General features: G+C 42.7%; 1 protein-coding gene across 1 annotated transcript in view; it reads left to right on the top strand.

Moving 5' to 3' along the window:
* The window catches only part of HNF1B (HNF1 homeobox B), a 59,058-nt gene that overhangs the window by 15,759 nt on the left and 27,038 nt on the right, over nt 1-16,261 (top strand). The window contains exons 3-4 of the mRNA XM_075589527.1: nt 3,216-3,480; nt 5,494-5,726. Coding sequence (XP_075445642.1) covers nt 3,216-3,480; nt 5,494-5,726 — 498 coding nt within the window. The remainder of the gene's footprint in view (nt 1-3,215; nt 3,481-5,493; nt 5,727-16,261) is intronic.

Raw genomic sequence — 16,261 nt, 5'->3', positions numbered from 1 at the left:
CCCTCCACCCCCCCTTCACCTCCCCTCCACGCCCCCTCCTCTCCAGTGTCAGTGTCTCCCCGATACGCCCCCCCCCCCCCGGCGCCGCTACAGTCAGCGGGGGAGCGAGCGAGCGCCCGGGACACAGCGGGAGAGCAGCCACAACACGCTGCCTCCCGCCTCAGATCCACGTGGGACCTGCCGGACGGGTGAGTGAGCGGCCTTCACCTCCCCTCACCCACCCCTCACCCCCCATCACCTCCCCTCACCCCCCATCACCTCCCCTCACCCCCTTTCACCTCTCACCCCCTTTCACCTCTCACCCCCTTTCACCTCCCCTCACTCCACTTCTCCCTTCCACCCCCCTTCACCTCCCCATTTACCTCCCCCACCTCCACCCCCCCTTCACCTCCCCTCCACCCCCCCCTTCACCACCTCCCCTCCACCCCCCCCCCCCTTCACCTCCCTTCCACCCCCCCCCCTTCACCTCCCTTCCACCCCCCCCCTTCACCTCCCTTCCACCCCCCCCTTCACCTCCCTTCCACACCTCCCTTCCACCCCCCCCTTCACCTCCCTTCCACCCCCCCCTTCACCTCCCTTCCACTCCCCCCCTTCACCTCCCCTCCACCCCCCCTTCACCTCCCCTCCACCCCCCCACCTTCACCTCCCCTTCACCTCCCCTCCACCCCCCCTTCACCTCCCCCCCCCCTTCACCTCCCCTCCCCCCCCCCTTCCCACCGCCTCCCCCCCCCCCTTCCCACCGCCTCCCCTCCACCTTCCCACCGCCTCCCCTCCACCTTCCCACCGCCCCCCCCCCCTTCCCACCGCCCCCCCCCCTTCCCACCGCCCCCCCCCCCTTCCCACCGCCTCCCCCCCTTCCCACCGCCTCCCCCCTTCCCCCCCTTCCCACCGCCTCCCCCCACCCCTTCCCACCGCCTCCCCCCACCCCTTCCCACCGCCTCCCCCCCCTTCCCACCGCCTCCCCCCCTTCCCACCGCCTCCCCCCCCTTCCCACCGCCTCCCACCCCCCCTTCCCACCGCCTCCCCCCCCCCCCTTCCCACCGCCTCCCTCCCCCCCTTCCCACCACCTCCCCCCCCCTTCCCACTGCCTCCCACCCCCCGCCTTCCCACCCCCCGCCTTCCCACCCCCTGCCTTCCCTCCGCCTCCCCCTTCCCACCTCCTCCCCCTTCCCACCACCTCCCCCCTCCCCCCCCCCTTCCCACCACCTCCCCCCCCCTTTCCACCACCTCCCCCCCCCCTTTCCACCACCTCCCCCCCTTCCCACCACCTCCCCCCCCTCCCACCACCTCCCCCCCCTTCCCACCACCTCCCCCCCCTTCCCACCACCTCCCCCCTCCTCCCCCTTCCCACCACCTTCCCCCTCCTCCCCCTTCCCACCACCTTCCCCCTCCTCCCCCTTCCACCACATCCCCCCTTCTCTCCCTTTCCACCACCTTCCCCCTCCTCCTCCTTCCCACCTCCCCCCTTCCCACCACCTCCCCCCTTTCCACCACCTCCCCCCTCCTCCCCCTTCCCACCACTTCTCCCCTCCCCCCCCCGCTCCCCTTCCCCCCCCCGCTCCCCTTCCCCCCCCGCTCCCCTTCCCCCCCCCCCCCGCTCCCCTTCCCCCCCCTCCGCTCCCCTTCCCCCCCCTCCGCTCCCCTTCCCCCCCCCCTCCGCTCCCCTTCCCCCCCCCTCCGCTCCCCCTTCCCCCCCCCCCTCCGCTCCCCTTCCCCCCCCTCCGCTCCCCTTTCCACCCCCCCTCCGCTCCTCTTCCCCCCCCCCCCTCTGCTCCTCTTCCCCCCCCCCCCTCCGCTCCTCTTCCCCCCCCCTCCGCTCCTCTTCCCCCCCCCTCCACCTCTTTTTCTTCTTTCCCCTCCCACCCCCTCCCACACTTCCACCCCCTCCTCTAACCCTTCCCCCCCCTCCTCTAACCCTTCCCCCCCTCCTCTAACCCTTCCCCCCCCTCCTCTAACCCTTCCCCCCCCTCCTCTAACCCTTCCCCCCCCTCCTCTAACCCTTCCCCCCTCCTCCACCCCTTGCCCCCCTCCTCCACCCCTTGCCCCCCTCCTCCACCCCCTCCTCCCCTTCCCGCTGCCCTTCGCCTTCATGCCCGCCTTACCGCCTCCCCACCCCCGCCTCTGCCTTTCACCCGCCCTTACTCCGGCCAAATCTGCCTTTCACCCACCGCCTCACAGCCGCTGCACGCACTCAACAGACACCCGCCACACTCGACACATACCTGCCGCCACACACACCTGCTGCCTCCCGCCCCTACGCACTGACATCACTGACCCACTGCCTCACACCCTAGCAGGACCCCCACTCACAGACAGCACTCACAGCCCACGCACCACCCGCCGCCTCACACCCTAGCAGGACCCCCACTCGCACACAGCACTCACAACCCACGCGCCACCCGCCCCCTCACACCCTAGCAGGACACACGACTCAGATTTTTACATCACTTATGGCACCAAAATATACATTGTACTGTGGTGTGGTTACAATAAACCATTTTTATACAACATCGTATTACATTTTCTTCCATCTTTCTTTTCAATATTATTATCCAACCTTTACAACAAACAGTCACCTATTATTCCACGATTTATAAATAATACTACCTATTACGCATTTACATCCCGGGCAACGCCGGGTCTCTCAGCTAGTACAGTATAAATCTAAAATAAAATGACTGAGATTCATACATTCTGCTAATCAGTAGCCATCTTTGATTTGTGACATTAAATTTGCAAAGTATTTTGGGACTATGGCATTTAGGCTTCACTTGAAAACTTATATGAACCAATGATGCAAACATGAAAACTAACAGAGTATATTACTTTTGTAAATAGTTTCCTTCTTTTTATTATCTACAATATAGCCTACTCCGGGGGAGATTCACTAAGCTGCAATATGGATTACCGTCCTGCGATCCCACAATAACTGTCATTCAAGTCAAGGGCAGTTAATGTGGGATTGTGATGAAATACCCTGTATTAGATTTTAGTGAATACAGGTGTATACTGTATGTACACTGTATGTACAGTGTATGTACAGTGTATGTACACTGTATGTACAGTGTACACTAAGTAAGGCTTCTGCTTTAAAGTCTGTCCTCTCTACTCTATCTGTAGTTTCATATGCATGTCTCTATTTTTTATTAAACCGACATGATAGTGTTTATTGGCTGTGGCTATAAACCGGATCAAATCTCCTCTCTCTCTTTCAGAATTCAACCAGACAATGCACGGGTCTGGAAATATGACAGACAAAAGCAGTCAGGATCAGCTGCTGTTTCTCTTTCCAGAGTTTACTCAGCAAAACCAAGGTCCAGGCCAGCCTGACGATTCCTGCTCTGAGCCCGCCAACAAGAAGATGCGACGAAATCGCTTCAAATGGGGGCCTGCATCCCAGCATATTCTGTACCAGGCCTATGAGAGGCAAAAGAACCCCAGCAAAGAGGAAAGGGAGGCTTTAGTTGAGGAGTGTAACAGGTAAAAGCTATAGCATGGTCTAAAAAAAGCTTTGGGCTGCAATATATCCATGGCTGATCCTAATGGAATGTAATTGGAATCCCTCTTAATTTGAAACATCAACTGAAGCTGCTATCATTTCAAGAACATTTCACAGAAAATCAAATCACAATCAGGCCCTTAAAAATGACCAAATTTGAAATAATATTTAAATCGTATTGCTCTCCAACAGTTCTCCTAAATACGTTTTTATCTTTGAACTTTTATAAACATATGATATACGCTTCTCCCAGGAGTCTGACGGCAATAAAGATCCAACCTTTTTCAGAGACCAGTACGTGCAATATCAATTGGCATTCATGCTATATTTCACCCCCTTTTAAAACCATGCAACCATAAAATGATAACTTAACCTTTATGTTTGCTTTTGAGTTTAAGTTTAGTCCTAAACAGCATTACAGTTATGCTGTCAAATAATGAAGAGCAGTGCAGAAACTCAGGACAAATACAAAATTCCATTGAAACAAAAAGCCCTACAAAGACACCCAATTGATGACATGGCTCCCAGTTGAAATATATTTGGTGCTGTTTTTTTCAACAATTTTACATTGGGATATGATAATACTGTATATAGCGCTACTGCTTTCACAGATAATCAGAAATAGCACTTTCACTATATGACAAGACTTGTAGGCACTGTGGGGGGGGGGGGTGGAAGAGGTAGGGGAATGGCTGCAGGCAAGTTTATAGTGGGTTTCTAAAATGTTTGAATGTAGTTTTCAGACCATAAATGTCTAGGTACCTTATATTTTAAACACAGCCCGTGGCTTCTTAGCCATTTACAGATTAATAGGCTGCAAAAAATGACAATATATCTATAAAGGAGAGATTGCTTAAGTGTTATGGAAAGACTAAGAAGGCTATGCCAATTATGATATAGATGTTACTTGATATATGTGATACATATCTTTATTATATATACAGGCAGTCCTCGTTTTACAACGCTTCGTTTTACAACTAATGGCTTATCCAACGCTATGCAATCCATACCTATGTTCATTTTTACAACGCCAAAACGGCTTATCCAACGCTCTTTCGACGCTTTGCAAAGTTGTTTATGTGTATATAATATTGTATATTATACTATATAAAATATTATATTTTTATATTATTTATTATGTTATATTATATATAATACAGTATATGCACTATATAATTTGTGTGTGCTGCATATCTTATTGTCTGCGTAAAATATTTTGTGTATTTTAGCATTAAAAATGCCTTCAGGAACGGAACCTTTCATTTAAACAGTGTTCCTATGGGGAAACGTGTTTCGCTTTACAACGTTTCGCTATCCAACGCCATTTTGAGTAACGCATTGTGTCGGATAACCGAGGACTGCCTGTATATATATATATGTTGAGTAACCCTCAAAAGGCTGCTAAGCTTTAGCACGCCTCAGCTCCCATTAGTATGAATGTGAATAAGGGCATGCTAAAGCTTAGCACCCTTATGTGGATCCGTGCCTATGTAATCAAATTGCAGGCTGCTGTGCACAGTGAATTGTTACCATATGGAAAGGAGATTTCACCAGCAGCATAGGAAATGGTTCTTTACAGTAAGGGCCGTTCAAATGTGGAATTCCTTACCCATGGAGACTGTGATGGCAGATTCAACACATATCTTCAAAAAAAAAAAAGGTTGTACATTTTTTTCAAAAGGAAAGATATACAGGGATATACCAAATAAGTAAACATGGGAAGGATGTTGATCCAGGGAGAAATCTGATTGCCATTATTTGGAGTCCCGAAGGAATTTAATTTTCCCATTATAAGACCGCATTGGATAATGTTTCAATAGCGGTTTTTGTTTACCCTCCTGTGGATCAATACACTGTAAATAAAAATATAGGATAAGTGTCTATCATCTAAATTTAACACAGATTGAACTTGAAGGACATTTCTTTTTTCAACCTCATCTACTGCGGTATGTAACTATGTTAAATCTTAATGATACCCTTCTTGTGCTTTGCAGAGCGGAATGCCTGCAGCGTGGAGTATCTCCTTCCAAGGCACATGGACTAGGATCAAATTTGGTTACAGAAGTGCGGGTTTATAACTGGTTTGCAAACCGAAGGAAAGAAGAAGCTTTTCGCCAAAAACTGGCTATGGATGCCTACAGCACAGGACCACACATGAACTCTCTTCTGCCACATGGATCTCCACACCATACTCATCTCAGCGCCTCTCCTCCAAGCAAACTGCATGGTAAGAATATATAAACATTGCACTGTAAGACAAACACAGACACATGGCATAAATGAGCATCATATCAAAAACATGTCATTGGGTGTAGTGGAAAGATTGGAATGTTTAGCCCTAACAGACAAGCTACTGAAATGCATCAGTAAGGCTAGGTCCCCAGTGGCCACGGCTGCGCGCGCGACGGCGTGCGTGCGTGCCGCACTCAAAGCACAGCCCTTTATGGGGCAGGCCCCAGTCGGCGTGTGTGCACACACATACAAGCCGCGATGCACGCGCATTGGGGCTTTAGCCTAAGAAAGTGAGTCGTCCTTGCCTGGAATAGCCTTCCAGCAGTGGGGGTACATTATTCCATATATGTCCAGAACTATGTTTCTACATATCTAGAGTATAACTTGAAGATTTGTAGCTAAGCTACTTACTGATTTATGGTTGGAACTAAAGTTTGAAAGAAAATCCTTTTACAAGAAAATCTGAGATTAAGCTGGCCCATGTAGAATAGAGGAGTAGCAAATTATGTGGAATTGTGTAGTAATAGAGGGCAATCTCCGTGCTTTGGGACCTAATGTGTACAAGAGGGGTCAGGGCCTCAATTTGTAGATCTACTTCTGAGAAGTAGCTCCACAACCATGTGTTCAGGTGATAGGATTCATGTCTGGGGGGAGTTGAAAAAGTGTGAGGAGAATATTGTGGAAAGCAAGACAATAAGACAGTAGAAGATAATCAGTGAAGGGCTCCAGTGAGTAGTGGAGCAAGAGGCATTGTATGATAATGATCCACATTGTCCTTCTACCTGTAATCTACACACCAAAGTCAGCCAACTCAAGTGGCAAACAAAAGAAAGCAGACTGTGACAAGCACAAGGGTAGTAACAGGGTCAGCGCAGGGTCACAAGCTCTCATCTCTCAGCCTTTCTGATGAACTGTTCCTTTCCATTGAGAAATGTTGAGTTCTATTTTAACTATTGCAGTACTTGGTGGGCCTCCAATGAACTGCAGATAAAAGCTTCACTCACACTTTAAAAAAATATATATTTTCGCAATTGATATTTCCCTTTTTATCACATACCTAACACTTTTTCTACTTCATCTAACTCATTAGGTTTCCATTTAGCAGAAATATTGACGTCAATTATATTTTGGGGATAATAACAGCCCAAATCTGCAAAACGTTGTAAAAACTATGTAAACCAGCACCAAAGGCACTAGCTATGTAAAATATAAACAATATATTTTGTGGCAATTGTCATTTGACCTTTTTGGTGTTAAACATTTGGGCCTAAATTGTAAAAGGTGCTAAAGTTATCTTAAACATTACATGTGAGGTTTAGAGGCCTGAAGGCTTTCACTTTATTGCACATCACATACATGTTGCTAAGTATCCTTTTGGATTTTATATCCGTGCTGCATATATGTATTTATTTGTGTATGCACGTCACAGTGCAGAACCCCTTAAGCAGCAAATGGATATAAGAACTTTTAATTTTTAGACCATCATTTTCAGGAACACCTCATATAAATCCAATTTTCAGAAAAAGCATTGTTTGTAATGCCTACTTTAAAAAAAAAAAAATATATATATATATATATATTTTAAACCCGACATGCTCTCTTATGTACTTTACCATGGCTCTTTAGTGGACATAGTTGTTGACTAGGTGTATGTAACTAAAAGGTGTTTTTGGTAGTTGATCTGCCACAACCATAGTTTTACATCAAAAGATAATGATGTCATGGAGAGGTGTCCTTAAGATCTATAAGTTGATGTGGAAAACAGGCTTTATTTAACCGGCTTCTGTGTGTCAGGTTTGCATAACAAGTTTCCATCAATATTCTGTATTAACATGGTAGGTGAAGACTTAAACTGGTGGGTTTCTAACCAAGCATAGCTGTTTGCTTGTTGATTAGGTGGTTATTTGTTGCTCTGACTCACTCCCGCAAGAAAGCACATTTCAACCGACTTGTTTAATGCTTGTCAGTCTGGTATCTCTCTTTCACATGAAAGTGCCTGTTTTTGCACTGCTAATATGAAATGGGTTCATTTTGGTTGCATTGTATTTTAAGAGACTGTTTTAGATAGGCAGACTTACCAGTTCTTATATTATGCAAATATATATTCCCTTGGGCAAGCTACTTGAGTTCTATCGGCATATCCAGGTCTCTCTGAACTTGGGCCTGGTAATATACAACTCAGAGGGCCTACTATACATGTTAACCACTGTATCCTCACTGAGATACATTATTGACTTTAAAAAAACGGCAAAGAGTGAACAGGGAGGTGGAGAAACCACTAAGTGTTAACCATTAAACCAGATCTCTAATTAATGAGTCTGCCTAATTGGAACTCATTACTAAACAATCACATTTCATGTAAGACTATAAATCAACTCTTCACACCATATTCAGGATGGTGAAATCAGAGAAACAGCGTCCAGGCTACAGCCCAACAGGTTTTTGTTTTTTATTGATATGATATGTGGAAGCATCTTCTTCCAGTGTGTCTGTTTTACTGCAATTATATAGGATGACCACAATGTGACCCTAATCCAGGAATGTTCCACACAATAAGATGGCAGAGGAGCAGTTTGCCTCTCTATCACAGACTGATTGCTTACAAGGTGCCCCACAAGCACACTGTCAGCAAAATCAGCTGTTTTCAGTGTTGTTCTCTGGCGCTGCAACAATACACCAGCATGCAGCCCAGCGTTGTCATGGCATTGTCTCCCTTATGCATGCTTAATTGACAATTAAACTGAGGCTTTGAACAAGACTTGTAGCCTTTGATGTGCCCTCATCCTTCCAGTGCGTACTCAGTCACCCCATGACACCTTTTGTTTTCTTCTATTAGGGGACTGCAATTACTGTATCCATGTTCATTTATCTTTACCCAGAAGGCCGTTAAGCCTCGGCCTTTATTTTACTAGCACTAGACTCAGCCAGCAGGAGCTGTCCCGGGCTATAGGCCCAAGTGACAGCCTATTCTGTGGCTCCTTTTCAGCGGATAGGAGTGATGGTTACCTCCTTGATGCGGTTGCTGAATTGGAGAAAGGGCTCTCGAGAGGTCAGAAGGGGTCGGTGTGAGAATTGATTGAATTTACTGGAGACTGGTGCTCATATTGATTAGATTACATAGAAGAAGGAAATTGGCACAGAATATTTATATATCTGGCCTTGGAGCTCAGGCGTTTCTGACATTACGAGAGTAACGTACTTTCATCAGATGTGGAATGGTTGGTGGGAATCTTCAGTAGAAGGGACAATTTGAAACTGTGAAAGGAAGGCGGCAGGTGGCTAAAATAACATGATGCTACATGTATATCCCTTTATCAAACCATGTATTTATTTTTATCCTCACATTAAGATGTGTGTAGTTGAAAACCAAAAGTAGTTATAACAAAAAGGAAGAATAACTTACTTAGTGCTTACAGAAGGCAACATTTAAACAATTTTCTTGAAAAATATGTATGTTTATAATGCTGATTGCTGTGGTGCCCCAACATATTTAAAAGGGAAGAATGTGGAGCTTTACAGAATTTAGTTGTCGTTAAAAAAAAGTCCCCAAATTTTTTTTTATGAACCTCTTGAACGCTGGATGAGCCTATAAAGCTGTAAGGCTGCGTCCCCGCTGGCGCTGACCGCGCTCATGCTTGAGAGCGGTGATGTCACCAGGTCTCCAAGCATGAGCGCCGGGTGTCCACGCTATTTCAGAACCGCGCGCAGGGGGGCATTGCGGGCAAATTGAGCGCGCTCGAAAGTACAAATTTTTGGTTTATCTAAGCGCCGAGCGTGGGTGAGCGTGTGTGCCCACGCATAAGCGCGCACGCACTGCGTGAACGTAGATGCGACGATCCACATTGAGTAAGGTAAGCGCGTCAAGCGCGCTCAGTGCCAGCGGGGCCTTACTTGCTGTAGATGACTTCTTTCAGGAAGTCAGAATACCAGAACTAATTTGTTACTGTTACCAACTATTTCAGTTTACTATGAAGATCTATTACAGATCTTAGCTACTATTAAAGTGCATTTTATTATTTCATTTAATGATAGTCTGCAGGAATCGTTCACCAGTTTTACTCCAGTTCTATACCTTTCCAGTGAAAAAAATCAGCTTTTAAGAGATGACCGATATGATGAAGAGAAAAGCATATCTTCCTATTTTATATCTCTGGGTATTTTCATTGCTCAACTTTTTCACCCCCAAATTACACAAGGAAATATTTTGCAGGACAAGGGTATTTGCTGTGGAATTTTGACTGAATTTACAATGTTTGACAAAGTTACATTTGTTTAGTGCCTTATTCTCTCCGTGGCTCAATATTACACGTAAACATCTTCACGATTTTTATTGCCGTTATGTGAACAATGTGCAACGATAAATTATAGAAGGTTGTGCCTTTTTTTTTTTTTAAACCCGTCCTTCCATGTAGCTTTAATTATTAGGTTTAGCATACAGGTCAATAGTAAAACAAAAAAAGGACCACATTGTAGCTTTATTCTTTGGGAAGCAAATCTCTGTTTCAGATTCTTAGTTCACGTATGTTACTCCCACGCTGTTAAGAATCTTTGAACATAATCATTCTTTTAATTACCGAAGGAAATTCCATCAAATGATTTTAGGTCATTTTGTCATACCATGAATTTATGATTTGATCTTTTCCATGGTGTCAGATCAAATGTTATTTGTACATTACTCCCTGTCTGAGAGGTTGGAAAAGAGTGACCAAGTTCATGTTGTGAAGACACAGGGCTAGCTTGCTGTTTATAGCTAATAGTGTGTTATGTGTACAACAAATGATTTCATCAAATGATTTAACCTTGACATTATTTACATAGTAGATGAGGTTGAAAAGAAGACATTTAACCATCACGTTCAACCTACTAAATTTAAACAGATACTATATTCGCATTATGTTCTGGTTCTATTGGAAACCTTTCCTCTCAAAATGAGGAGGCAGGAAAATTTGATTGAGCCGTGAAGTAATAACAAGTCTAGCAGCAACCTTGGTTATTGTTTGAACACCTTTTGATATTTCAGAAAACTATTAATAAAAGGTTGTAAAATCTTTGGAATAAGTGACGGCACCATTCTTTCTTTTCTTATGTATTAAAACTGTACATAGCAACTAAATGTTAAAGCACATATTATTTGAGTATACTGTTGTTTTTATGCGCTAATGATTTCGATTAGTAATCACAGTGGGATACTGCACATGGGCCTAGATTTGCAAAACTTCGATACTGTTATCGCCGTGGTTAAAAAGGGAGTTATTTTTACCGCCTCATTTTTGAAAGGTTATATGCTTTAAATAATGCAGGGTGGATGAAATTTAACGTCCGCATTGCCAATTAGCATGCAAATGAGTATGCATCTCCTAATTACGTATGAAAACGAGCATGCAAATGTAGAAGTGGCCGCTAATTACCTGTTCACATGCTACTTATGCACTTTCTGGCAGTAAAGGCCTGCTGCCATGAAATAGCGCCAGTTTTTATCACCTACCCCAGACTGGCATTATGCCCATTTAGCCTATGTAGTTAATGGCCATTATAGACCTAGTGGCCTTGTTATATGAATATGTATATGAACTACTTTTTTTTTAAATGCTAGTAATCACGACTCTTTAAGTGAGGAAATGTAGCAGTTTATTATATAAAAAGATCATGGTTTTGGTCCATTCTTGGCAAAGGTCCAAGGATGGGCCGAAACCTTGATCTTTTTATTTCATAAATTGCTATATTTCTTCACTTAAAGACCCCGTGAGTGGTAGCATTTTTTTTAAATTTATTTCACCATAGACATAGGCAAGAAAAGAATAGTCAACCTAGAATGGATGCTGAAAAGATATAATATTAACAATATTCAAGTTGTTATTATTATTATTATTATTATTATTATATTAACCCCATAGAAACCCTAATGGCTTGCCAGTGATGGTCATTCCGTTTGTATCACTAGCGCCATTTAAAGTTGCACATTATTCAAAATCCTGTATATACAGTACTTCAATAAATCAGTTGTGTAGTATTAGATAGTTTTCACTGATTCTTTTCACTTTTTATGCCTTTCTTAATTATTTTTTTTATGTATTTAAGCTTCCTTGGTTTGCTATAGCAACTATTGAGGAAGCTACACCACTTCCTCTGTTGAAATAGGCAGCCATATCCATATTGCATGCCCTGGGAAGCTGAATCTTCACTGATTGATCGGCAGCTTAGATAATTGCATTGCCGTACACACCCGTACGTACACTGCATTTATTAAAACAGAACAAAACATTGGGCAAGTGGAAATGCCCCTTTTAACGCTGAGTTTTGACTTTTTTACTGAATGTAAATGAGATTAAATATTGCAACCCGCTTATAAATCCGTCAGTCTCAGTAAATATGGTGAAATTAAAAAAAATATTGCTGGAATGATAATATTTTTTAAACGCTGCAATATTGACCTTTAATAAATCTAGGCCATAATTTTCAGGAGGGTCTCCCCCTGTTTACTCATAGTATTAATATGGCGGAAACATTTTCAGAGAGCTTTGCTTTCTTATTTAACATGTTTGCAATGCACTTTAACCAACGTAAGGCTGCGTCCATACTGTGGCAGACAGCGCGGACGCATCCGCACGCTGAGCAAACAGAATGCCTTATGGCAGTGTTCGCGTACATGCAGCGCGTGCGTGCGGAGGCAGGAGGGGGCGCGCGATGCGCGAGAAATCGGTTAAAACTGATTTCTCGCCCGATAGGGCGGTCACGTGAGTGGTTCGCCCAATGAGGGTGAACCAGCTCTGTGACGTCATTGGCACACCCATAGACAAGGCCACGGACGCGCGCGTACCATGGCCAGGGAAAGCACTCGCTTTCCCTCAGCCTCCGCGCGCCTCCGCACCGGAGAAATGTGTATGGACGCAGCCTTAGATTTTAGGTCAGGTTAATATACTGTATGAGGACACGGTGGTGTTGGCTGATTAGATTTTATTTCAGGTTGGAAGAATACTACGTGCCGCCTCCCCACCCAAAAAAATAGATGAATATAAAGCTATTCCTTTTAAAAAGGAATTTAACATGTTAATTTCATTAATATCAAGCCAAAAATTGTTTTCAAAACCACAACAATTTGATAGATTCATCTACAGTACACAGGATTTTACCAACAAGTTTCACGGAAATAAGCTTAAAGATATTGCCCACTTAGTTGATATTTAAAAAAAAAACAAATGTAATTCCTGAAATTACCAGAAGTTTATATAATGAGAAATTATTTAACTAAATTATAAGTATAAGTGTATTATAAGCAGTGTTCGACAAACCTATACATTTGCACGCCCCGGGCGAGTGGATTTCACATCGTGGCGAGCTCCTATTGGCCCAAGCAGCACACGTGTGGTACTAGGTGGCGAGTAGATTTTTTTGTTCGGCGAGTAGATTTTTTGGTGATTTGTCGACCACTGATTATAAGTATTATAAGTATATACGGCCACTTAAGTTTTTTGCAAATAAAGTATAAAATAGCTTTAGAAAAGGGAACTGACAGGTAAGCATAAAATGTGCAAAACATTTGATTGCATATTAGGTTGCCACGTTTGATAATTTACAAAACATCTTTTGAACCAAAATTCTGGAATTTTAATATTAACCATTTAAGCACCACATTAGCTAAGTGCACACCGAGGTGGTTATTTTCAACCCCGAATCATGCCCTGTTTTATGACTGTCTACTATGCTGTATACGGTGACTCGGGTACTTCTCTTTGAGAAAAAGTTTTATCGCTGACAAACTTTCAAAAATGATACCAACTTCTACCTGCAAAGTATTGCAGTAAAACTTGCAGTCTGAGTATGAATTTGACAGGTTACCTTGAAATACTTGAGATTAGCGCAGAACTACAAAGAATATGACTGGAATTGCACAGTAACTTAGATTTTACTGTTCTGTTCACTGCATTGATGTGTCAGTACATTTTTGGTGTTAAAAGATGTTCTGCTTTTATGGGGGTAATTAGAGCTATGCAACCACTGCTGAGTGGGTTGGGCCACTTGCAATAAACACGTTTTATAATGGACATAAAAAGTACACCTTATAACTTTAAGGACATTAACATTCTCAGGAAGCATGAATGTCAGAATATGTAAGGAAAATTGTGATTAAAAGCAGTGCTTTGGAAGGAGTTACTGCCTGTAGCAACATTTAGCAACATATAGGGAAAGCCGCAAAGAAGCATTAACAAATTAATGACCTGGTAGCGTGACCATACGTCAGTCCCGGATTTTCATAAACAGTCCCAGTGTCACGACAATTTTTCTCAGAATCGTTCAAATGTCACGTTTACCCCCCAATCCCCGGTTGGACTCACAGAGAACTCTTAAACCAGTAAAAATAGACACCGCATGTTTTTATGTCATCGATCATATCAAAGAGTAAACATTTTAACTATATTGGTAAACTCTAATTCAACGATTTATTAATATAAACCAAACTGTCATTATTCTACACTCAAGAGTTTATCTTATGTTGGGAAAACTGCAATAAATCAATAATACAGCATAAATGGGGATGCTATTAGACAAGTACCCTCATAATATTGCTTTTTAAGTGATGTAATTTTGTTTTAGAAATAATTTTTTAATGTGTCCCAGTTTCTACTTTTGCAAATCTGGTCACCCAGCACTTAGGGCACAAGTGCACTAGGCATTATTAACAGGAAGCAGCAGTTCATCTGGATAACAAACAAACAAAAAACATTTTAACACATAACACCTACTGCTATCTGCATTTCTCAGATCAAATGAAAAAAAAAAAAAAGATGTTTTTTTATGATGGAAAATGTTTGCTTTAAGATGCATGTAGTTGAGCATTTAAAAATGGCTACATTATGCTGATTGCAGTAGTTTAGGCCTTGCCTTTACAATGGGATCATGTCATTTTTTTGTTGACAAAGTATATGGAACATTTGTCAAATATGGTAAACAAGAGGTTGTGTTTGCAACTGGTTTAAATGGCACATCCTATTTCATTACAGATAATGACATAAAACGCTCTCCATGATCTCAATAAGCAAATATGAGATTAACCATCCTTCACCCCAAACAAATGTTCTTTCTTTAATGTATCATTTAGAAATTGATCCTTGTTTTTCTTATCATCCTAATGACATGCCTAAGTGTGAAATCATCAAATGCAGCTCCAGACATATAGATGTAACAATTGTCTTTGCATTTTAATATGAAATCATTAACACTTATTTAATTTAACCATAATAACTTACCCAGTTACAAATAAAGCAGTATGCATGTATGGATCTACAACGATTAAATATGTATTTGTATCTATGAAAAAAAAAAAAAAAAAACAGATGATAACTCATGTGTTACAAGGGTTTTCAAATCCCAAATATGTCCCTAGCTGGGACAGGGACTTTAAAGTAGTTTATATGAAAAGGTTGTTGAGAAGAATGCTCTGTGGAAAAAAAACCCTGCTGGGAAGCACACAGAGGCGGTGCTCAAGGCTCAGTGTATTAAAAGTGTAACATGAGGATTAACCTTGTGAGAACAAACCAAAATCCGCATTTCAGTGATCATGTACCTGGTGCTGAAAAAAAACAAGAACCAGAGTAAAACATCCTGAATAGAGTGGGATTGCTATGATATGCTAATGTGTGACATTTCCCAGTCTGGGATAACCTCACTTCCATGTTAATTAGCTCTCTGATATTACAAGGCTCCCTTGCTGTTTTCTGGAGAATCAAAGAAGCCAAGTGAGGAATTGAAATATCAACAAGGGAAACAGGCACATGGTCCATTGGCTGATTTGGGGGACACAACGTGTGTTTGTACTGAACAAGTGTCCAAACTTTACTTGAGCAAAACACATTCAAATCACTGTCCCCCATTATAAGTTGATTTGTATGTGTTAAATATTTTTTTATTCAGTGCAGTGCATCTTTATGTAGTTATTTACATGAGGTCTATTTCAGTGAGAACCTAAAATCATGTGAATACTTCTTGATTTGATTTGGGACTTTTTGTTTTGGTTTAACCCTTTTGTTTATTTGTTTTTAAATTAAATATATATATATATATATATATATATATATATATATATATATATATATATATATATATATATATGGGTTGTGCTTGAATTAAAACTGATTTTTGTTCATAATAAGAACGGACCTATAGCAATATGAACTGGAGTGGGATGGAAATCCATAATCCACCCCTTTAAATCAACGATTTACCAATAATCCCACCCACATCTAAGGCCGTGTAAACTCACATGCCCCAATAGGCAAGACTCCAAAATAACAATGACTTATAAAAGCATCCCACATATTCAATGACTTATAAAAGCATCCCACATATTCCAACATCCCACTACAGTTTTTTTATCTTATATACCAACCTGACTTAAACAGTAAACTAATAAAAACTAAATATGTCTCATGAAATGTACATCAATTCTATTCTGCCAGTATGATCCTCGTCACCTATCCCAATTCTAAAACCATTGAAAATGAGCCTAGTCAAATGATATGTTATTTGTTTGCT

The sequence above is a fragment of the Ascaphus truei genome, chromosome 3, assembly GCF_040206685.1.
Source record: "Ascaphus truei isolate aAscTru1 chromosome 3, aAscTru1.hap1, whole genome shotgun sequence".
Taxonomy (NCBI): Eukaryota; Metazoa; Chordata; class Amphibia; order Anura; family Ascaphidae; genus Ascaphus; species Ascaphus truei.
This window is presented reverse-complemented; position numbering and strand designations above follow the sequence as displayed.